Here is a 24,174-nt window from a genome sequence, read left to right as displayed (position 1 = left end):
AAAAGCAACTTAAAACGATGAAATGCAAAAATTGGATGTTTTCTTCCATTTTTCACCAGCTCTGGGTGAAAACAGCGAAAGCTTGAACCAAATTACTGCAAAAGAGGAAAAAGCCTCTTGTAAAGGAAATTTCACAGGAGAATAATGAAGTCTTGGTAACTTTTCCAGTTATCAAAATAAGCCCCAAGCAAAGACCTCGGTGTTGAGTTACTGCACTTAGTTTCCGTTCACAGAGGCAAAGCCTACAGATGTGGGCTGGTGCCAAATGCAAACCCTCTTCGGAGGCCCTGCGGGCAAGATCTTTTTTCTGTCAGCAGTTCTCGACTTCTCGCCTTTCCATTGTTGTCCAAATCCAGCGGCTCTGGTAGCTTTCCCACTGAGATGCTTGATCGCCATTACGCCCACTAATAGCTGAGCCACAGAAACCCGACAAAGCCATCCCTCCCCTGGGAGAGAAGCAAGCAGATTTTTAAAACTCTGTTTATCTGAAATTTTGAGACAAACTTCTAAACACCTAACCATACTTGTTAGAACACCCTTGCCCCCCAGGGGCCAAGTGGAGATTTGCTCCTCAGAACCGTTTTAATTCTACCAATTTCATGAGGAGGACCAGAGCAGCCATTTACTAAGAACAGTCAACTCACTAATCAGAATGTTCCTCTTTTTCTTTTCTTTTTCTTTTTTTTTCTTATTAACAGCTTCACTGAGGTATAATAACGTACCATGCAATTCACCTACTCAAGCCTACAATTCAATAATTTTCAGTATATTCTCAGAGATAAACAACCAATCTCATTTTCATCACCCTCAAAAGGAATTCTGTATGCATTAGCTATCACACCCATTTCCTCCCTCAACGCTAGACAAACCACGAGTCTACTTTTCCATCTCTATGGATTTGCCTATCCTAGCTATCTCATAAAAATGGAGTCATACAATACATCTATCTGACTTCTGTCACTTAGCATAATGGTATTTTTAAGATTTTTATTTATTTCAGAAAGAGTGCAAGGGAGCAAGAGAGAGGAGAGAGAGAGAGAGAGTGCATGAGTGGGAGGAGGAGCAGAGGGAGAGGGAGAAGCAGACTCCTTGCTGAGAGCAGGGGGCAATGCAGGACTCAATCCGGGGACTCAGGGATCATGACTTGAGCCAAAGGCAGATGCTCAACCAACTGAGCCACTCGGGCTCCTCAAGCATAATGTTTTCAAGGTTCATTCGTATTGTAGCATGTATCGGTTACTTCATTCTTATTTAAGGCCAAATAATCCATTGTACTGATATATCACATTTGATTTACCCATTCATTAATCGATGGGCATTTGCGTTGTTCCTATTTTGGGCTATTATGAATAATGTTGCTATGAATATTCATGTTCAAGTTTTTATGCAGACATATGTTTCATTTCTCCTGGATATATGCCTAGAAATGGAATTTCTGGATCATATGGTGACTCTAGTTTGAGGAAGTGCCAAACTGTTTTCCGAAGTGGGTACACCATTTGACATTTCTACCCGCAGTGTGTGAGAGTGCTAATTTCTTCCAATCTTTAATTATTAATATCACAGATAATATTTGATTACAGTCTTCTGAATGGGTTTAAAGTAGTATCTCATTGTGGTTTTGATCTGCATTTCACTGATAACTAATGAGGTTGAGCATCTTTTCATGTGGCCATTTATATATCTTCTTTGTAGAAATGTCCATTCAGATCTTTTGCCCATTTTCAATTAGCTTATTTTTCTTTTTGAGTTGTATAAATTCTTTATATATTCTAGATACAAGCCCCATATCAGATATGTCTTTTGCAAATATTTTTCCCCATCGTGTGGGTCGTTTTTTATTTTCTTGATGGTGCCCTTTGATGTACAGAAGTTATTAATTTTGATGAAATCCAATTTACCTATTTTTTCCTTTGGTTGTATTATCTGATCCAGGGTTACAAAGATATGTCTATGTTTATTTCTTTTTTTTTTTTTAAGATTTTGTTCATTTATTTGTGAAAGAGAGAGAGAAAACACGAGCCAGGGGTGGGGATGTAGAGGGACAGAGGGAGAAGCGGACACCCTGCTGAGCAGGGATCCTAATGCAGGGCTCCATCCCAGGACCCTGGGATCATGACCTGAACTGAAGACAGACACTTAACTGACTGAGCCACCAGGCGCCCCTGCCTATGTTTATTTCTAAGAGTATTATAATTTTAGCTTTTACATTAAGGCCCTTGATCCATTTTGAGTTAATTTATATGGTGTGAGGTAAGGGTCCAACCTCATTCTTTTGCACGTGACCAGCTATCCCAGCACCATTTTTTAAAAGACTATTCTTTTTTCATTGAATGGTCTTCATATTGTTGTCGAAAATCAGTTAACCATAGATTTACAGGTTTGCTTCTGGACTCTCAATTCGATTTAATTGATATTTATTTATGCTTCAGTCAGTACCAAACTGTTTTGATTATTGTTGTTTTTTATGAAGTTTTGGAATCAAGAAGTCTAGGTCCTCCAACTTCTGTCTTTATCAAGATTATTTTGGCTATTCTGGGTGCTTGCATTCCAAATGAATTTGTTGAATTCTGTAAAAATTCCAGCTGGAATTTTTTTTAAAGATACTCTTTATTTATTCATGAGAGACATGCAGAGAGAGAGAGAGAGAAAGAGAGAGAGGCAGAGACACAGACAGAGGAAGAAGCAGGCTCTATGCAGGGAGTCCGATGTGGGACTCAATCCCAGGACCCTAGGATCATGCCCTGGGCAGAAGGCAGGTGCTAAACTGCTGAACTACCCAGGGATTCCGCCCCCTCGCCCTCCTCCCCCCCCCCGCCCCCGCTGGAATTTTGATGGGCATTATGTTGAATCTATCTATGGAGTACAGCCACCTTAATAACATTAAGTGCTCCAATTCATGAACATGAGATGTCCTTCTGTTTTGTTAGGTTTTCCTTCAATTTTAAACAATATTTTATGGTTTTTTAGAATATAAGTTTTGTACTTCTTTTATTAAATTTATTCCTAAGTATTAAATTCTTTCATGCTAGTGTAAATAGAACTGCCTCCTTAATTTCATTTTTTAATTGTTCATTGCTGATGTATAGGAATACTGCTGATTTTTGCACATTAATCTCATATCCTCCAACTTCACTGAATTCATTTACTAGTTGTAATATTTTTTTAGTGGGTTCCTTAGGATTCGCTCTATACAGGATCACATAATTTGTGAATAGAGATAGTTTTACATCTTTATTTTCAATCTGAATGCCTTTCATTTCATTCTCTTACTTAATTGCCCTTCCTAGAATCTCTAGTGCAATGGTGAATGGAAGTGGCAAGAACAGACATCTTTGTCTTGTTCCTGATCCTAGGGGGAAATCATCAAGTTTTCATAAGTAAGATATTAGTTATAGGTTTCTTGTAGATGCCTTTTAATTCATCTGTCTTAACCTTCAATCACTTAAACAGTAGTAGAGCTAAACTTCATTTTTGTGTTATTTAAAAATGTGTTGTTGGGGTGTCTGGGTGGTACAGTTAAGCATCTGCCTCTTGGTTTTGGCTCAGATCATGATCTCAGGTTTGTGACATTAAGCCCCACCTTGAGCTCTGCACTAAGTGTGGAGTCTGCTTAAGATTCTCTCTTCCTCTCCTTCTGTCCCTCCCTCTCATGCTTTCTCTCTCTAAAATAAATAAAATCTTTAAAAACATGTATAAAATAAAAAGTTAAATATAACTTTCAGAAAACTTATAAAATATATAATTTTTAAAATATATTTAACTTAACTGAAAATACTTATTGAGCATCTACTGTATGTGAGGCTCTGTACTAGACTCTAGAGATAAATAGTGCATAAAGCTGACAAAAATTCCTGCCCACATTGAGTTTATAATATCCTATGGGAAGGACAGATAATAAAAAGTAAACCAATAACTAAGCAAATCTTACTGAATGTTAGAAGGTGAAAGCACCACAAAGAAAAAGGTTGAGCCTAGCAAGGAAAATCAAGAGTTCTAGGAGAGGAGTTGTGTTTTTAAATGAAGTATACTGCATAAGGTCTTACTGACAAGAGGTCATTTGATCAAAAACTGGGAAGAGAGGGAATGCAACATGTACAGGGGATACATGACACCCTAATTACACACTATTTTAATCTATCCACTAAAGTGAGTTTACTGAGAGCCAAGATTATTAAAGGTCACAACATTTTATAGTTAGAAGAAAATTAAAAAATTAATCAACCTTCCTTGTTTACTGAACGAGATAGTTTAAACTAGAAAACTAAGAACTTTGAGAAAGGCAGTGATAGTTGAAATGGAAAACTTAACCAGTATGATATATTCTGTATTTTTTACCTAAAGATGTTTTGTTTCAAAAGACATGAATAATTCCACCAGGAAATATTATCCACAAAATAAGTTTTACAAATAGAAACATACTCTAGAAATCTAATGGTCTGAACACCAAACCTACCATCTATCAGAACTTAGGTTTCAGAAATATATTATTTAATCAACTTTTTTAAAGGAGGCACTGGGTAGAAAGTGCTAGAAAACAAACAGATGACATGATTCTCATGTGCCTTCCTGATGCAATAAGAAGCACCACCAACTGATGCATTTTTAAAACTCTCAGCAAAACACCAACAATCTCTTCCCCTTATTGTTCAGACCTTGGTTTTGAATAATAAAATCACATATTTGCAAATAAAACTTCTTTTAGGAAGACATTAATATATCTCAAAAAGCTAAAAGAGGGGCGTCTGGATGGCTCAGTCAGTTAAGCATCTAACTCTTGGTTTCAGGGCAGGTCATAATCTCAGGATCATGGGGTTGAGCCCTGCAGCAAGCTCCATACTCAGCACAGAGTCTGTTTGAGATTCTCTCCCTCTCCCTCTCCCTCTGCCCCTCCCCCTGTTCACTCTCTCTTTATAAAATACATAAATTAAAATATTTTTTAAAAAGCTAATAAAAGAATAAGAAAATGCAATAAATACTTTAAGTTTCAGCCCACATGTCATGTGAACCAGCCAAAGAAAAAAATGACAGTGTAGCAACAGTCAATGCAATGTACCTCCCAACCAATAGCTATGGGCTCCTCTCACAGTGATGGTCACTGGTTCACTATCCCCACTAGGGCTTCCCCAGGATGAAAGATAGCCCTGCATCTTTTCACATTTTTATTTCCAGCCAAATGAAGGATATGCAACTGCCCTAATAAAGTAGATCTTTACTCAAAGCTGGAGAGGAGTAGCCGAACCTTAAACAACTGGGATAGAACTGAAAGCAACCATTGTAAGATGGGGGAGTGGATAGAATAAAAAAGAAGGCAATTTAACAGGTGTAACTCAAGTTTCAACCTGTTAGAGCAAGAAAGAACTTTGCATTTTAGTATTTACTAACATGTTTTAGCAACTAATATGTTTGCTAACATTTTCAAAATTATTCCTACATCATATGAAATTAATTGTTCAAATTTCTTATTTGTTCATTATCATAGGATCACAGAATTGGGAGCTATGACAGAGATTGCTACTTATTCCCTGATGATTATCCTTCCTTCTTCTAGAAACATCAAAAATCTATTGGTGCAAGTTTTATTTGTTTGTTTATTTGTTTGTAAAACTAAATCCTAAATATTTTCCACTCTAAGGGCCAAACAGTCACTGTTACAACTACTATTGTGGTGCTAAAGTACTCACAGTCTTGTGTAAACAAGACTTGTAAACACAAGCACTGCTATGTTTCAAAAGTTTTATTCACAATGAAACAAAACAAAAACCAAAACATGAGAGACACCTAACTCTGGGAAATGAACAAGGGGTAGTGGAAGGGGAAGTGGGAGGGGGTTGGGTGACTGGGTGATTGGCACTGAGGGGGGCACTTGGCGAGATGAGCACTGGGTGTTATGCTATATGTTGGCAAATTGAACTTCAATAAATAAAAATTTTAAAAAAAGAGAAAAAAACAAAAGAAAAACAAAAACCAACCAACTACAACAACAACAAAAACAGGTAGCAGGCTACATTTGACCCAAGGCTCCTACTCTAAAGTAATAGCATGGCTTAAGACTGTCTGGAATAGGGATCCCTGGGTGGCGCAGCGGTTTGGCGCCTGCCTTTGGCCCAGGGCGCGATCCTGGAGACCCGGGATCGAATCCCACGTCGGGCTCCCGGTGCATGGAGCCTGCTTCTCCCTCTGCCTGTGTCTCTGCCTCTCTCTCTCTCTCTCTCTCTCTCTCTGTGACTATGACTATCATAAATAAATAAAAAATATTAAAAAAAAAAAAAAAAAAAAAAGACTGTCTGGAATACAGATTACATTTCCCAGGCACGCTTGCAACTGGATGTGGCCATGTGATAAGTTCTGATTACTGTGAGGTAAATAAAAGTAGTTTATCCATCCATGCCTTCCTTCTCCTCTCCTACCACCCTGCTGTTATGAATGTACAGTTGATAGATCTCTCCTTGGACCATGAGGACAAAAGTCCAGATGGAGAAGAAATTGGAAATGGTCTCAGTGACTGAAGTCACTATACCAATCTGAGCTGCCTATGTCCAGATTTTTTTTGGTGAGAGTGAAATAAAAATCCATTTGTCTTAAACTTCAGTTAATAACTGAGTTAATAACTCAGTTATTCTGAGTCTCTGATACTCTCGGAGAGTGTAATAACTAACTTAACGTAGGAGCTCGGGAATAACAAAAAAACGAGAGGGAGAGAGAGGAGAGGCATGACTTATCTTGGATCAATGGCTTGTTAACGCCAGACCTAAGCTTGTTTGATTCTAAATCCAATGCCTTTTCTAAATTTATGGGAGCTAACACTCCCATAAACACACATTTAAATTACAAACGTTTGGGCGCCTGGGTGGCTAAATCGGTTAAGTGTCTGCCTTGGCTCAGATCCTGATCCCTGGGTCCTGGGATTGAGCCCCACATTGGGCTCCCTTCTCAGCAGGAAGTCTTTGCTTCCTCTCCCTCTGCCCCTCTCTCCTGTCCCTCTCCCCCATTCATGCTCTCTTTCTCAAATGAGTAAAATCTTTTAAAAAATTACAAAGGTTTGTTATTTTCTTTGCATGATTTTTTGACCATTTATGCCACTTGTTTTCCCTAAGAATGGATGCTTGTTTTTTTCTAAAAGTGAAAGAAAAAATATTTTTATTTCTACAAACTTGCTTCATAAAAAAGAAAAAAAAAAAAAAAGAAAACTGCTTCATGGTTAACTCTTCCAAATTGTATTTTTTTATTTCAGGAAGTGAAATGTTTTAGACTAATTTCTCACCTGAGGCAGTAAAAAAAAAAAAAAAAAAAATTCCTCAAAATTCTGTTAAAAAAATTTTACCTATTATTGTCTTGAAACCTGAAGTACACATCAAGAAATAAGTACTGTGATTAAAGGTTAAATGTTGGAGCAAGCTCTCTTCAACTTTAACAAAAATTAACAGAAACAACCTAAAATCATATGAAGGAAATAAACTTTTATAGTGTTTTCAAAGCACATTCATATCAATTATCTAATTGATTGATATAATGGCCCTATGAACAGATATTATCTCCATATACATAAGGAAACAGACTTCAGGAAAATGAAATGACAATATAATCATCATGATAAATTTTTGGAGTACTTTAAGTCTTAAAGAATTTAAATTAATCTTATCCCATGAGATGAGTTACTATTTATCCTCATTTTCCATAAAATTAAACATCAAGGAAAGTAAGACACACAAATGATATTGCCAGGCTAACAGAGCAGAGCCAGGACAAATCTAATTTCCAAGCCAAAGTGCTTTCAAGTGTGAAGAGAAATCTGCTATCTGAATTCCAAATCCATTGTTCCTTCTAAAGCTCAAACCTAGTCTCTTAACTTCTACCTACTTTTTTTTTTTTTCAGTCAGTTTCAGTCTCTTCTAAAACAAACTCAAACCCTCAAAACAAAAAGGATGATATTTGTTAACATATGTGATGTGTATGTGTGTAAATGTGGGTATGTGTGCATACAAATGTGTGTATGTATGTATCGTATATGTATGTATGTATGGGAATGGATGTATGTATATATACACGTGTGTGTGTGTGTGTGTGTGTGTATGGACAAATTTAGCTGAGGTAGATAGTGATCAGTCTTGACCCATAATTCAGGCACAATATATGAGACTATGTTAAATATATACTATTTGGCAAATTATTGACATTTACAGTTTAATCATAGCAATATAATAAGAAACAACAAATCATATTCACAGAGGAAACTACCTACCAGGTTAACCAAACATAAAAAGTACAGCACAAGACCAGAACCTTGACTTCAGCTATGTTGAACCATTTGTAAAAACATATTTGTTTTACATAACATTAAAACTAATTGTTCTACCTACAAGTCAATTTTCATTAATAGATGTAATGTTGTAAAAAAAAAAAAAGATGTAATGTTGTACAGAACCAGTGTTTGAATACAATTAAGCATTTCTGAAGTACTTTTAATAGTCAATATTTTATTCACTTTTACCTTACATCCCTCAAAAAATGATGTAAGATGAGAGGTTGATATTTCTAAAAACATATGAACAGGATCATGAACTAATAAAAAAGATAACAAAAAAGAATTGTATAATCTCTTTGATATCCCCCCACCAAAAAAAAAAATGGGATAGATGCTAATTGTTTAGGAAAACTTCAGTATGCTTTTTAAAAATAGCAGCATATACCAAGTAACTAAAAAAATCAGAATATGGGAGTATCCTCACAATTAGGTGGAACTCCATAAAATATACTCCCATAAAAACTTATAGGACTGCAGCCATCTTTCTTTAAAAAAAAAATTAGTTTCCATATTTTTAATTACTGGTTGCTCTAAAAATTTCTCCACCAGAGAGGCAAAGGTCTCTATAATACAAAACCATTGCACACTACTTCTTCTATTTTATTTCCTCTATTAGTTTATATTGTTTCCTCTTTTATTCATCATCATCATACACATCATAATGCTCATCAGAGTAGTCTGCTAAGTGGTAGGCACTCAAAAACTACTCCATGAAAAAATAAAAATAAAAAATAAAAAAAACTACTCTGTGAATTCAGAGAATGGATCTACTCTCCCTAAGTCACGACCCTAAGACAGGCCAGGCCGGGAGCACATACCATAAAGCAAAATCCTCCACAGGGCGGATATTTTATCTGAACACAAAACTTCTACTGACCCCTTCTTCCAAGATTCTTGTGAATCTGATCTAAAAACAAACAAGATTTATCTACTACTAGTTGTCAGCACTGAAAATGCACCTGTTGCTTCTATGGTACTCGGGAAAACTTGTGAAGTTGTTTTTCTTAGACATTTTAAACATTCTCCCTAAAAATCTTCAATTAACATGCAGAATGTTTTGCTTAGCAAAGTCAAGACTGAAAACTCTGTTCAAATAAACAAGGCTCAAGTATAAATTGACACAGACACACATACATATATATATAACCAAACTGTCAATTTGTACATGGAGATATATATGTAATATACATGTAAATTACATATATATCTCCATTATCTCCATTAACTATAACTACCAACATATTGATAATATGAGTAACTATCTCAGAGAGCAAGGCTGCAATAGGAACAAAGAAGACCTTATAGTGTCATGAATACAGATGTTCTATTGGAAAATCTATGGATATTGATTTATATAGCTTTCCTACTCTACTTCATTACTGGGTAATTCAACTGTGTTTGATTGCGTTTCCACAAGAGGTGTATTTATAGAGAATATATTTCCAACAAGTTGAAGGAAGATGTCACAAAACAATATGGAACTACTCAGTATAAAACAATGATACACAAATTGTTCCTTGCATAGGTAAGAAAAGTATGAACCTATACTGTTTCTAAATATTCAGTTTAGTCAAAATGGCAACACAAATTACACTCATCTTTATTGTAAATAGAGATATATAAAAATGTTCAATGAGATGACTTGAAAACATTAACTATTGGTAACTAATCCAAATCACCCCATGTTTTACCTTCTAGCCAATGTAAAGATGCCACAAAGGGTTGAGCCTGACAGCAAAGCAAATTTTCTGTGGTCCAGGTTACAAAAGGACATTACTTCAACTTCTAATCATGTTTAAGCCCCTATTGTATTGTTTAGTTGAAAAGCGTAAAGTATTTCCTTGCCTGTGTGGTAATAACCATATCCTGGCCATGCTTGAGGGCTAAGATCTTCACTGACTCTGGATTTGATTTTTATGAGCTGACAGAAAGCATCTCTGAGGAAATGAGAGATGGTGGCATGAGCTGGGAGTCAGAACAGTTCATCTCTAGCCCCAGGATGTCACCACCTATAGGGCTAAGAATCCTTCATTTAGAGCTTCTATCTCCACTTATCTATCTATAAAACTGGGATAATACTATACTTTGTGCCCTCTCTTCCTCATACTATACTCTGTGCCCTCTCTTCCTCATCTCTTTCCATAATAGTCCTGATGCTCCTGTCCTATTATAGAGGATGGAATATTTGATGAGGAGAAAGGAAAGCCATGGTCATTCTCATTAATAATTAATATTTATGTTGTTCTTTACACTTAGTATTTTTTAATTTATACTTAAGTATAGTTGACACAAAATGTTATATTATTTTTAAGTGTACAACTTAGTGATTTGGCAAGTTTATACATTGTGCCATGTTCACCACAAGTGTAGCTACCATCTGTCCCATTACAACACTATTGCATTATCATTGACTATATTCCTTAGACTGTGCCTTTTATTTAATCAGTAATTTTTAAACTTTTTAAAACTCCAACAGCCCTATAAGATGGATATGACCACATCATTTTACCTCTAGTAAAACTGAGGCCAAAGAAATTAACTACCTCACCGAAAGTGACACAACTAGTAAGTGGCAGAAGCAGATCTTGAACCCAGACCCTCTGACTCCAAAATCCATATCCTTTCTCTTATAATATATTGGCCCACTACAAAGCATGCGGGGATCACCTGACTTTAGCAGGGTATAAACCTGCCAAAATGGGATCATGCCTGATAAAAAAAGTTCCTGAGTTCTCAAAGGAGAATAATTAATCATCAAGCTACCTCATTCCCTGATAATCCTCCCCACCCCACCCCCCAAAAAAGCGAAAAGTGTACCAATTCAACCTCAGTTCCATCACAAATGACAAAAGAGAAAAATAAAGAGAAAAATATATATTTATAATGTATATGTATATTTTTAACTACCAGGAAATACATTTTACATATACCTTACATATACCAAAGCAAAAGAGTAAGACATTTACTAACCTGAATGTCTAGAAAAAGAAGTTGTTCACAAAAATCAGAGGATTGTGCAGGGTTGGCTGGGGGATGGGGGTGGGGGATGTGGCTAGTTGATCTTTGAAGAAAGGTTGTCTAACTCAATCCTTCATTTAAAGAGTAAGACTGAGGACCAGAGAAATTAATATTTACAGTCATTCATTCATCAAATCTATTGGGTGTAGCAGTAGAAAGGCTCTTACATCTGCTTCAGATATTTCACTCTCTCCTCTGGGTTTTCACTGCTTTTCAAAAGCTCCCTAATCTTTCTCAACTTTTATACATAAATAAATCCTGCTCTGTGAACGAAATGTATTATTTTTGATGGCTAGAGCTCTCAAGGGGCCTCTGGGCCATTCCGAACATCAGTGATCATCAAAGGGTGATGAATGTAGATATAGAAATCTGGAGAAAACTGGACTGGATGTCCTCTGAGCCCAGAACAGTCCTTATAAGTGATGTCTGTCCTCATCTTTCCCTGTGTATGCACACATAACACGGGTGTGCTTGAGAAACAAATTCCAGACATATGGACTAGTAACCATCAAAGATAAGTTAAATAAACATTTCACTTAATTGAGAGATTTGGTCATCTGACATTTCACTGCACTATGCTCAAATATATGAAATTAAAATACTTAAAATGTTCCCCCCCCAAGAGTTGTGAAAAATAGACATATTTGATGTTGAACAATAAATGGAGAATAAATCAAACAATGATATCAAGATTTACCCCTAGCTCAAAACTGATTCAGTTGAAATCAATTTCATGCTCCATGTGTTACACTTGGAAAGCAATTGTAATTTTTAACTTATACTGCATCTCCAAGCCTTCCTCGGTTCAGATGAAATAATCCCTCAGCCAATCACATAAGTATCAAATCTCTTGCCTTCTCTTTCATTTTCCTGCTACCTGTTAGTCACAATTTTTCTCTTTTTATTCTTTAAACCCATTTCCCTCAGATAATCCCTACTATTAATGTTTTCACTTTCATTATTCTGCCTTAGATGCCCTCTGCTGAGAGTATCTCATAAAATGGGTATTGCAATTATGCCTAATGGCTACTTCCTGAACACTGCATCAAGCACAGGATCTACATTCCCTCATTTAATCCTCACAATTTCTAACACTCATAGAACTTAATGAACTTGTCAAGGGACGTGGCAGCCTTATAGGATCACTATACTGCAAGGTCACTACACTGCAAGGATCCCTCTGTGTCTTAAGTATCTGTGTGTGGATAGATGAATAGATGGATTGATGGATCAATGGATCGATGGAAGGATGCATGGATGGATGGATGGATGGATGGATGGATGGATGGATGGAAGGATGAGCAAGAATTTCAACAAGATCTGTCTTCTTCCATAACTGATCCTCTTAACTACCATACTATATGTCTTACCCAATGCATAAAAAGTTGGAAAAGAGAATTTGTACAATAAAAATTCTAAAATGTAAGCGCTTTCTCCGAGGACCAGTTCATTCTATATATTATGGACCTGTATTGTGGACTGCTGGGTGTACAGCTTACAAAAACTGTTCTATGTACCTGTTTTATCCACTAAACTAGAGAGAGTGGGCTCCCCACTGCAGTATTACAGCAAGAGCGGCCAACAATGCATAGAGAGACTCCTTTGTATCACTGCACCTAGCTAAGAGTGGAAGCCTAACTTGACACAAAAGTCATCTGCTTTTACCATCATGGCACAAACTGAAGGAAAAACTACAATTTGATTTGGATTCCCAAAAGCTACACAGATTTTTTGAAGAACTTTCAGAAAGATTCCCTCTTTTGCTCAGTATAGCAATCTGGGGGGATACGCTAAGCCTTGTTGGGAGGAGAGTGAGGACTGACAAACATATTCATGAGTTCTCTGCTTCCCTCCCCTGTCTGGAATTGGCTTCTCTGCCTGGATAAAGGCTAATTGAAAGATGGACAATTAAAGAAAAGAAAGACGGACAATTAAACAGTTAAAAAGAAAATAAGTGTATCGGACCAATGGGTTATTAGTATGAAATTACTTATACAGATTATTATAGGTGTTATTATAGCAAAAGAATGGAAAAAAGCCCAATGTCTTTAAATAAGGGCTCAAATAGACTATGATACTTCCATATAGTAGCATACAGTACTGTGTGGCTGTAAAAGAAACGAGCAAGGTCTCTGATACTGCTACAGTACACAACAGAGTGTACAGTAAACCAACCCTGGTGTAAGAAAGGTGAAAGACACTAACATAAAATACTGCTGTATATATTATGTATGTTGCAAACATACTACACTTATTTATCATTTATTTCTTTTTAAAGATTTGATTGATTGATTTGAGAGAAAGAGAGACACAGTACAAGCAGGAAGAGGGGCAGAAGGAGAGGGACAGGGACAAGCAGACTTCCAGCTGAGAGTGGAGCCAGACACAGGGTTCAATGCCACAACCCCAAGATCATGACCAGAGCCGAAGTAAGACAACTTAACCGAGGAGTCACCCAGGCCCTCCCACATATTTCCTTACTTATTCAAAAAATAAACAAGAGGGATAAACTAATAAAATGCTACCTATAGAGGGAGAGAGAGAATTGGATGAAGTAAGGTCTCTTTAAATGTCCTTTGTTGGGCAGCCTGGGTGGCTCAGCGGTTTAGCACTGCCTTCAGCCCAGGACCTGATCCTGGAGACCCAGGATCGAGTCCCAGGTCAGGCTCCCTGCATGGAGCCTGCTTCTCCCTTTGCCTGTGTCTCTGCCTCTCTCTCTCTCTCTCTGTCTCTGTCTCTCATGAATAAATAAATAAAATCTTAAAAAAAATAAATGTCCTTTGTTTTATGGTTCTGACTTTCAAATCAGAAATGCATTACATTATTTTTTAAATAACTTAAAAATATAAAAATCAAATAATCCCTAAAAAACTGAAAATAAAGCAAATAAACCCCACAGTTTATCACATTGCTGCCATAACCAGAGAATTATTTCAAATAACTCGAGGTCACAGAATTTTGCACAGCCATAAAAGAGAGCCTGCGGACAAAAGAACCACAAAGAGGTCCAAACCTGCAACTCATATTTCATGGTTAGTAAGAATACTGATACTTAGTTTGAAGCTAGAATTAACAAACACACATACATATACACTTGGAAAAATTATTTTAAAGTTATTAGGAAAAAAGATTTGCAGAATTAGAGCAAAGAGATACAATGTAATACCAAAGAAGTTAATAACCTGCACATTTTAAGTTTGAAGCAAAAATATCATCATAACCTCATGATCTGTTTTTCTCTCTTTATTTAAAAAAAAGGAAAAAACAAAAAAAAATAAATTAAATTAAATAAATTAAAAATAAATTTTAAAAAAAGGCCTAGAAACAATGACCACCTTGTAGCAATGAGCGACCCTACTGTCTTGATGGTGATCCCCAAATACCATTTTCCTCTAAAAGAACCACAGCTCCTTGCAGAAGTACCAAGTCTTGGACTGATACCAAGTCTAGGGCAGGAAACATAAGTGAGTCATCTTTTGTCATGCTGGAAACCAAAGACTATTGAAGTCGTGCCAAAGAATACAGGTGCTAACTTGAAAGGGCTCCCAGTGACCAGAGACTAGACAACTGGAGCATCAAACAGGATAATGACTACTAAGGATTAAAGCACATCAAACATATAAGTAGTCATGAGTTCATTGTAATATATTTTTAAATTTATTGGTGATGATACAAACTTTTACTCTGAAAATTGGGAAATAAAGGGAAGGAATCAAAAGAAATAATGGGCATTTGGAGAACTGGCCAAACAGGAGGCTGAATACTTAGTGAATTAATTTAGAGCAACTAAGAGAGAGAGAACGAGATTCAGAGAGGGAGACAGAGAGAGACAGAGCTCCATGATGCACTGTGACATGAACATCCCTCCCAGCACCTCTGGCTGTCTCAGCTCCGCAGTTTCTGCTTTTTTACTCTTATGATTAGGCTAAAAAAGTCCCTCCTTATAATTTCATTTGAATCTGTCACTTTTTTTAACAGGTGGAATTTAACAAAATGCCTCCGAGTTACCACTCTAAATTAGACTAATAGAAAGTTTGTTTTAAATCAGAAAACCTAACCAAACTTTTTAACAGGAATTTAACACTGTTTCACAACATATAAAGGAGAAAAACTAATTTTCATTAAGCACCTACCAGATACCAAATGCTTTAAATTTTTTTTTTTATTTATTTATGATAGGCACACAGTGAGAGAGAGAGAGGCAGAGACACAGGCAGAGGGAGAAGCAGGCTCCATGCACCGGGAGCCCGATGTGGGATTCGATCCCGGGTCTCCAGGATCGCGCCCTGGGCCAAAGGCAGGCGCCAAACCGCTGCACCACCCAGGGATCCCCTACCAAATGCTTTAAAATATAATTATCTTGTTTCACTTTTTTCAATAGGCCTGAGATATGATCACTCACATTTTACAAATGAGAAACAGTGGTGAGGTGACCTGGCTAAAATCACGCATTTAGTTAAATGATAGATATGCGATTCAAAGAGAAGCCTGTCTGTGGATTACATCAGGCCTCCCACAGAAAGGAAAACAGATCGTGTTGATGAGAGACATGGTCAAAGTTGGTGGTGATGCAACATTACTAAAAATATCACAAAAATAAATTGGTTAATAACTAATCCTCTTGTAAGAAAATAATACAACTCTATGGGGAATGTAAGAATAAGTTTATTTGGCACATGTGGCCTTAGAAAAAATGATTTAATCAAAGAGTTAAGAAAAGGAAGAAATCACAGATTTCCTTCAGTCCAAATAATTGTTTTCTACATTACAAAAAATATTCTCTGGAAAGATTGATAAGCCTACAGTCACAGTGGATTAGCAGCATGAGGGCCAAGAAGGTGCCCACCTCATGCACTAACGTCCCTGTGGTAGCTCTGAGGGGTAAATTCACAGGCCTGGGATCAGTCTGAGCTTCCTGCTGAATTAAGAGAGCACATGTACAGGGCATGGACTCCTTGCCAGGATGTGAAACACGTGGATTAATACTGTTGATGTTCAACCCAGATCTGAGGAGTTTGGGGATAATTTGTACCGGCTTTTAGCATTGTTTATTGATGAAAGTGAGCATGAGGATTTGTCCCTGGTCTCCCGAAGAACACCTGAAGAGTTCTGATGTTAAGGCTGGTTGCAGAGCTGGAACCCATATGATCAGCAAAATAGAAAAAATAAAAAATATACTTTAAAATATAAAAAGGATTATAAAAATACTTTATTACACCAGCTGAGCAGGTGTTTGGGGCTCTGCTTCCTGGATGTTCCAAGTACATGTCAGTGGTGCCAGATATAAGAGAGGACATGGGTCCTTCCATGCCCTTCAGAGATGAGCTGTGACTGGGAAGTATATTCTCACTTCAGTGCTGTTGTTATAGAGTACTCATGGGTAAGCATTGTTATTCTAGGGCCTCTGAACCTTCTTAAGCAATTAGATCCTGTTTAACTGCCACCATTAATGCACTGGCTAAGAACCTGCCACATGGTAGGCATTCAAACATGCCTTAAATTAACAAGCTGATAAATAAATAAAAAGAATCTGAGTATCTTGACTTAATGTCCAGTATAACCTTCTACAAAAGTTCTAATTAGCACTGAAGAAAAACATATGTAATTTAGTGTAATTACCCAAAAGACAAAAGAGTCTATAATTGTCACTCTCAGGTCCTAATAGCCTCTATTTATCTCAAGATTGTTTAAAAATATAGAAGTGAGAAGTTGCTAGCAGCTGCTGCAGGATGTTGGTTTGTAAGGACCTTCTTCTTCTCTCCCTGAGCACATCATGTTTGAGTGCCCGCCCACGTCTTGTGGAATCCAATGTCACTGCCCGACCTTGGAAATAGGCAGTGATGCCAAGTGTAGCCATACTTAATATGGTCTACTTGCACTTAGAAGTTTAATGTTAATGTTAAAAAATCTATGTATACATTTATGAAATGAGCACAAAAATGTATCTCAAAAAACGTTCTTATAAAATTAAAGAACTGGTATAGAAAGGCAGAAGAATGAAACAAATCAAAGCATGTGCATGTCTCTCTAGCTTCAAAGCATGCAGTGACTTCCAGAGAGTACAGTCTGAGTTCAGCGGTACTGCTTTGAATCTCATCAACAAAACCCAGGTCAGTAGCTAAAGACAGAGAGCAAATATTTGGTTAATTAGACAACAATAAAAATGATAGGTGTTCTCCACCCCTTCTGAAGATCCCCTAGACCAGCCTATAAAAACTAAGCTGAAACCCACCTCGGGGTCCAGGTCCCTGCTCCGCTGTGTCGGGTATACTTGGACCCAAGCTCGAGCTTGTAAATAAACCCTCGTGTGTTTGCATCAGAAAAAAAAAGAAAAAAAAAGATAGGTGTTTTTTTAAAAAAATCACACCCCAACCTGATCCCCCTTACCAAAGTAATAAGTATTTTGATTATTCTCCAATAAAAAGCAAAACAGTTCTCCAAGGCTGTTTCTCTTGCAAAGACGAACTAACCCTTTTTAATTCTGCACACACAAGGGCCCTACAAAGTCAAAGGTTATGCTGAAAAAGTCTGGTGTTCTGAAAATGAATGTTGTTGATCATGGCTCAGTGGCAAAGACTGCCCTACAGAGAGCGGAAGTTGAATCTTAGAATACAGTTTCTCTGAAATAATAAAAAAAAAAAAATTTTAACTACCTGGAAACAATAAAACAGCATAGGCCTATTATAATATTTCAATAAAAATCACATATGAATATTTATATATTCCAAGACACTAGCTTCCTGGCTCTAACTATTTGCATGTCTTTAAGCAAGATATTTAAAATTCCCTAGACCTTTGTTTCCTCATGAAAATGGGCATAATCAAGAACACCTACTACATAGGCATCGGTTACATGGATTAAGTAATGTTGTCCATATGAAAAAGCTTGGTGTCTTCTACTTAGTAAAACTCAGTAAAGTCAAAACAGAACAAAACAAAAACTCAGTAAAGTCAGCAGCTGTTTTATTATCGCCATTATTATAATATATACTATATATAATATATATCTTAGACCTGTTCAAGCTGCATGGCTTCAAATGTAACTACTGTCAACATCATCAATAATAATTCCTTTTCCTATAATATATGAATAAGTTGTGTTTTTTTATTTATATTGTTGTGCCCATTTGAAGTTAAGGAAGATTCAGAACAGATCACTATTTACTACTTCATCGATCCTCACAACACTGACACATAGAGACAGAGAAGCTATTGTCTTCATTATACAGGTAAGCTACAGTTTTAGCTGAAGTATAGGAAGCAAAATGACTTGCCAAAAGTCACCCAGCTAGTAACCAACAGTGGCAACCAGCAGTGGCAAGATTCAAGGCTGTTCTATCTCCTCCTTCAGGCTCTTGTCATAATTTCAGCCTTTCCAAAACATCAACCTCAAAATAGTTCATTTCAGTCAACAAATGTGACCCTACATGTATTAGCAGAAAAACCACAAATGGGAAAGGTATAACATGAACCCGGATTCATGGTTACATAAATACAAACACAGGCAGATCTATAAATAGTTTAGGTTCTGGTTTGAGTCTAATACATACACACACACACACACAAACACACACAAACACACAGATTATACACACACAGGGCACAGCTCTGTGAGAGCCAGTGCTCAAGGGTTATGAGAAAGAGTTAGCAAAGGCTTGTGAGTTCTGATACATGTGATACGTGTATGGAGCTTCATCTCTATCATATAACACAACACAAGCAAATGGCTACAGAGGATCAAAACTATCCAAATAATCCTTTTAAATTAAAAAAGGAACTTTAACTGAAAAATTCTGTCAGATGAGAAATTAGAACTACACTAAAATTTGGGGCACCTAGGTGGCTCAGTTGGTTAAGCATCTGACTCTTGATTTCGGCTCAGGTCATGATGTCAGGATGCTGGGATCCAGCCAGTGTCAGCGGGGAGTCTGCTTGTCTCACTCGCCCTCTGCCCCTCCCCCTGCTCACGTACTCTCTCTCTTAAATAAATAAATAAATCTTTTTTTAAAAACTATATTAAAATTCTTGTTCAGATACATTTCTTAATTCTCCATGTCACTTACATACATAGAAAGGGAACAAAAGACTAAATTAAACTACTAAGTCCTTTAAAAATACAAATCTCTGCTCAGAGGGTAAAAGAAGGATTCAATTAGGAGCAGCCCCAGTGGCTGAGCAGTTTAGAGCCGCCTTCAGCCCAGGGTGTGATCCTGGAGCCCTGGGATCGAGTCTCACATCAGGCTCCCTGCATGGAGCCTGCTTCTCCCTCTGCCTATGTCTCTGCACCTCTCTCTCTCTGTGTCTCTCATGAGTAAATAAATATTTAAAAAAAGAAAAAAGAAGGATCAATGAATAAAAATTCAAAAAATCAAGCTTTTAAAAAGATTATCATCCTTGTTCGTCTTACTGTAATATGCCAGGCAACCTTCTACTCTTAATCAATCTGTATATCATCTTTGACTATTATTATTTGTTATCTGTCTGGAAAGGAAGGAAAAAGTATGAGCTGGGAATAAAAATATCTTTTATCAGGACCCTGATATCAGATTTTCAAACATCGTATAAATTGCATTGACTATGTGTAAAAAAAACCAAAATTACCAATGGCAAAACCAGAATGGAATTGGCACTATGTGATGTTGCTTTTTTAATCCTGATGTTGGAACATGGGATGAACAAATTCTGTGACCTAGCTTTATTTAATCTTTACCCTCCATTGCCAAAGGTCTTGGCATCTGCCTTGTCCCAGATTCAGTGATGACTGCCTTGATCACATCATTGTGGAACTCTGCAGCCAAACACTCCAGGTCCAGCTGAACCCTTTACTCTATTTTTCCACAAGGAGTTTTATGTCTAGCCTCTGCATCGACCAGTAAAAAAGAGATGACCTTGGTCGATATGATTCCATATGCATCAATTCCTACCTAGCTCAGTAATGTACCCCTGCCCCAGGAATCGAAGGGGTCAAGATGGTGCATCTGGAGAGGAAGAGGATGGTCCAGATAGCTCCACTCCCTAGTCTGGGATAGAAGAGGATACACACAGGATAGAAGAGCAATGTTTCTCAAGGTGTGTCCTGAAGAAAATTGTTCATAGAAGACATACCATTAAAAAGTGGGATTTCATAGTCAAATGGATTTGGGAAAGACAGTACCTTGAGCCTCTGTCTGGGAGTGTCACAGTGCACACGGGCATAGTAAGGGTTGTGATGAGTCCTGCAACAAACAACTCTGTAATACTGGAACCTAGCAGGTCCCAAATTTATTTGACTATGAATCTTCTTGCCAAGTAACACTTACTAATATTGAAACTTAGTTAGGGAAATGTGTGAGACTACATTTATTAGCTGTGTGGCTTCAGATCTAGCTACAAAACAACTCTTGGTTTCCCTAACCAAGAATTGTCACTCAAACAAAGGCCCAGTGCAAGCATTAAACTAGAAATGTGTTGTTCAGAGTTTCTGACAACCAAACTGCTAAGTAATCTATACATTTCACCTTAATATAAGGAAAACATATATTTCTGAAAAACAAATAGAGAAAAATATATTTTTGGGTGACAATTACTATGATCCAAAGCAGTATACTCTTTACAAGAATATTTGCTATCATGGACCTACAACCCAATATGTATGTGTTTTCATGTGCAAAGTGAAAGAAGAGAACAAAGTGATTACCCAAGTATTTCAAGCCAATTTCTTTTTTCTATAATAATATAACTTTGCCTGTTAGTTTTCAGATAACTCAAGCTTGTTACTAAGTTTGAATGTGAATGTGGAGGATAAAGTGGGAGCCAGAGTCATCACAAAAGTTATCATAAATCTCCACTTAACTATTTAAATATTTATTAATAGACTAAGCCTTAGGCAGATACAGTCATTCGACCATCTTTGATACGACTAAGGATATATCCAAAATATTATGATATAATACACTGAAATTCCCCCAAGATCTGAGAATTAATGTTCCCACATTTCTAAACACCTAATTTACTATGAAAAAAGAGCTGAGTACTACATACAATAGGTACATGTACCATAGTCTCCAAAAATCATTTTCCCAGACATAAAACATCTTCTAAAACAAAATTCATAGATTTCCTTTATAAGGTCAAGCATCTCCAGTAATTCAATCAAAATCCGTTTATACTTATGAAGGGGAATTCTGATACCATACACCTGATCTATATTTCAGATTATCCATTAAAAATTTTTAATTAATTTTTAAAATTTAATTCTTGCCCCATAAAAGGATATACTGAGATTTAAATTTGAATGCCATTGCCTATTTCATTCTTTTTAACTGAGAATCATAAAAATATAATTACACAAAGTTCTCCCTTTCCAAAACACAGTTGGTAAAAATGTTACACAGTAACACAATCTGAGTCAACAAGAAAACACTCAAAGACCTTCTCCTCCTAAAATGGGGATGGGGGTAGGGGGTCGGGGGGAGGCAGGTAGCTGTTAATGAATTTATTTAACACTTTGATGTTAGAATGAACTTTCTCTTCACTCATTGCATTTTATTTTAGTGGTCAAAAATGATCATGTTTTCAAGGAGCTCTAACGGCAGTGCCTTACCAGTGTAGATGCTGGCATTGGAAGCTGGGATACCAAACTGTGACTCGATGAACTTGGGAATGAAGGTAATGAAAGCAGTTACAATGGCACTCTCAGCTGTGTATGACAAACTCACAAAAAGGAATGTCATGTTGCTTAAGATCCTGACAGCTGCTCTTGGTAGGTCTACAAAATGACAAAAATGACAAATGAATGTTATAAATAAGGGATGGAAAATAAAATAAAATTGAATTGTTTTTGAAATGAACTGGAAATAGCCATTCAGCAATATTCAAGACTATTGAATAGAAAATAAAAATAAAGGAACCTGATGACTGAAATAATCCCCTTTATTAAGCAGATTTGGGTTTTTTAAAATTTTTTCAACTAGAATAAGGAAATTTAATAAAGTAGCAAAAAGTATGTCCATACACAAATAAACTTACAAGAAGTACCCAACCTATGACTCCTGTTCTAAAAATTGTTTAAGATAAGTTATTTACATTTTTTATTGATTAAAATAATGTTATTCTTTGTTAAAACTCAAAAGTCTACTAGATGTGCAAAGTATCTGCAGTACAGCCCTACCTTATAATTTCCACTCATTCAACTACCATTTCCCTGAGATAACGCACTTCTGAGCTGTCACATCCCTGACCCGGCATTGCAGACACCCACAGCAGGGGAACTGGTCCATGATTTTGGACATCTGATCTTCCAGCCTCATTATGAAACAGGAAATGATGCAGCTAAAAGGGCTTAAGGGACAGGTCACCAGGTCAGACTCCCAGGGAATTTGGACTGGGGAAGAAAGAGAAATGATCTCCAAAGGAGGAGAGCCCAAAGGTGGGGGTTCAGCACCTGACCTGCTGCCTCTCAAGAAAGAGAGAAAAGTTTCATTTTGAGTCTTTGCATTTATTTCACAGAATTTGCCACATATACATATATATGTAAGATGTATGTCCAGGTATCTTAATTTCAGCATTATTTATAATAGCAAAATTTTAAGGAAAAAAACTAAATGTTCTCACTGGAAAATGTTTAAATAAAATATGGCACAGCCCTGTAATGAAATACTATGCAGTAGTTAAAAATGATACAGAGCTATATGTGCTGGCATAAAACAAACTCCAAGAAATATTTTTGTAAATGAATAAAGCAGGCTGCTGCAGAAATATACATGAGTATGTAAATATATATACATAAATAATATTGAAGTAAAAATCAAACAAACCAAAACAATGGTCAAATTGTGGTCAAATATATATTTCCCAATATATACAACACAAAGAGATTCTGTAAGTGGGAATAAGATTGGGAAAGAGGAATAAAAGGAGATGCTTATGCATATTCTTTTGTATTTTTGCATGTTTATAATGTGAATTAACTCACATTTATGGGATCTTTACATAGCTTGGAATGTATCATGGAAAAGGTAAACTGCATTACTTCTGACATGTATAGTCATCTCAGTTATTACAACAGTTATCCCGTGGGGTGCCTGAGTCAGTTAAACGTCCACCTCTTGACTTCAACCCAGGTCATGATCTCAGGATCATGAGATCAAGGTCCATATTGAGTTCCATGCTCAATGGGGAGTCTGCTTGAGATGCTCCTTCTCCCTCTCCCTTTGTCCCTCTCCCTGCTTGAGTGTGCATTCTTTCTCTCACTCCCTAAAATGAATAAATAAATCTTAAAAAAAAAAAGTTATCCTCTTATGCTACAACATAATAAAATCTTTCATAAAAATCAAGCAATACTTGTTCTTAAAGCTATAATTCATAGCCTATTCACCAGAATTTAAAACTTAGAAAGTCAAGACTATTTGCTAATCATTTTAAAATATAAATTAAATATTCTATAGCTTAATTTAATTGTTTAAAGTTTAAATGAACATTTAAAACAAAAATTAAGATGCTGACTTCATTTTTTAACATGGATAAACACACCAGAAAAATATATATAATTAAACTACTTCAAAATATTACCCAATATTCTCTCATAAATATGCAAATCAAAAGGTCATATGTAAAATTTAAAAATTACAGAGGTGCCTGGCTGGCTCACTTGATAAAGCATGCAACTCTTTTGTTTTGTTTTGTTTTGTTTTTAAAGATTTAAAGAGAGGCATGGGACACCTGGGTGGCTCAGCGGTCAAGCCTTTGCCTTCAGCTCAGGGCAAGATCCCGGGGTCCTGTGTTCAAGTCCCACATCGGGCTCCCTGCAAGGATCCTGATTCTCCCTCTGCCTGTGTCTCTGCCTCTCTCTGTGTCTCTCATGAATAAATGAA

The 24,174-nt window shown here is 36.6% G+C and overlaps 1 protein-coding gene across 3 annotated transcripts in view; it reads right to left on the bottom strand.

Annotated features, from left to right (window-relative positions):
* The window catches only part of SLCO5A1 (solute carrier organic anion transporter family member 5A1), a 140,590-nt gene that overhangs the window by 41,145 nt on the left and 75,271 nt on the right, over positions 1-24,174 (bottom strand). For 2 of the 3 annotated variants that reach the window (XM_072804318.1, XM_072804316.1), the window contains exon 5: positions 21,906-22,070. The exons of the other annotated variant lie outside the window; for it this stretch is intronic. In XM_072804318.1, coding sequence (XP_072660419.1) covers positions 21,906-22,070 — 165 coding nt within the window. The remainder of the gene's footprint in view (positions 1-21,905; positions 22,071-24,174) is intronic. 3 annotated transcript variants of the gene reach the window in all.

Source organism: Canis lupus, chromosome 28 (genome assembly GCF_048164855.1).
Source record: "Canis lupus baileyi chromosome 28, mCanLup2.hap1, whole genome shotgun sequence".
NCBI lineage: Eukaryota > Metazoa > Chordata > Mammalia > Carnivora > Canidae > Canis > Canis lupus.
Note: the sequence above shows the minus strand (reverse complement) of the source record. Positions and strands in the feature narration are given on the sequence as shown.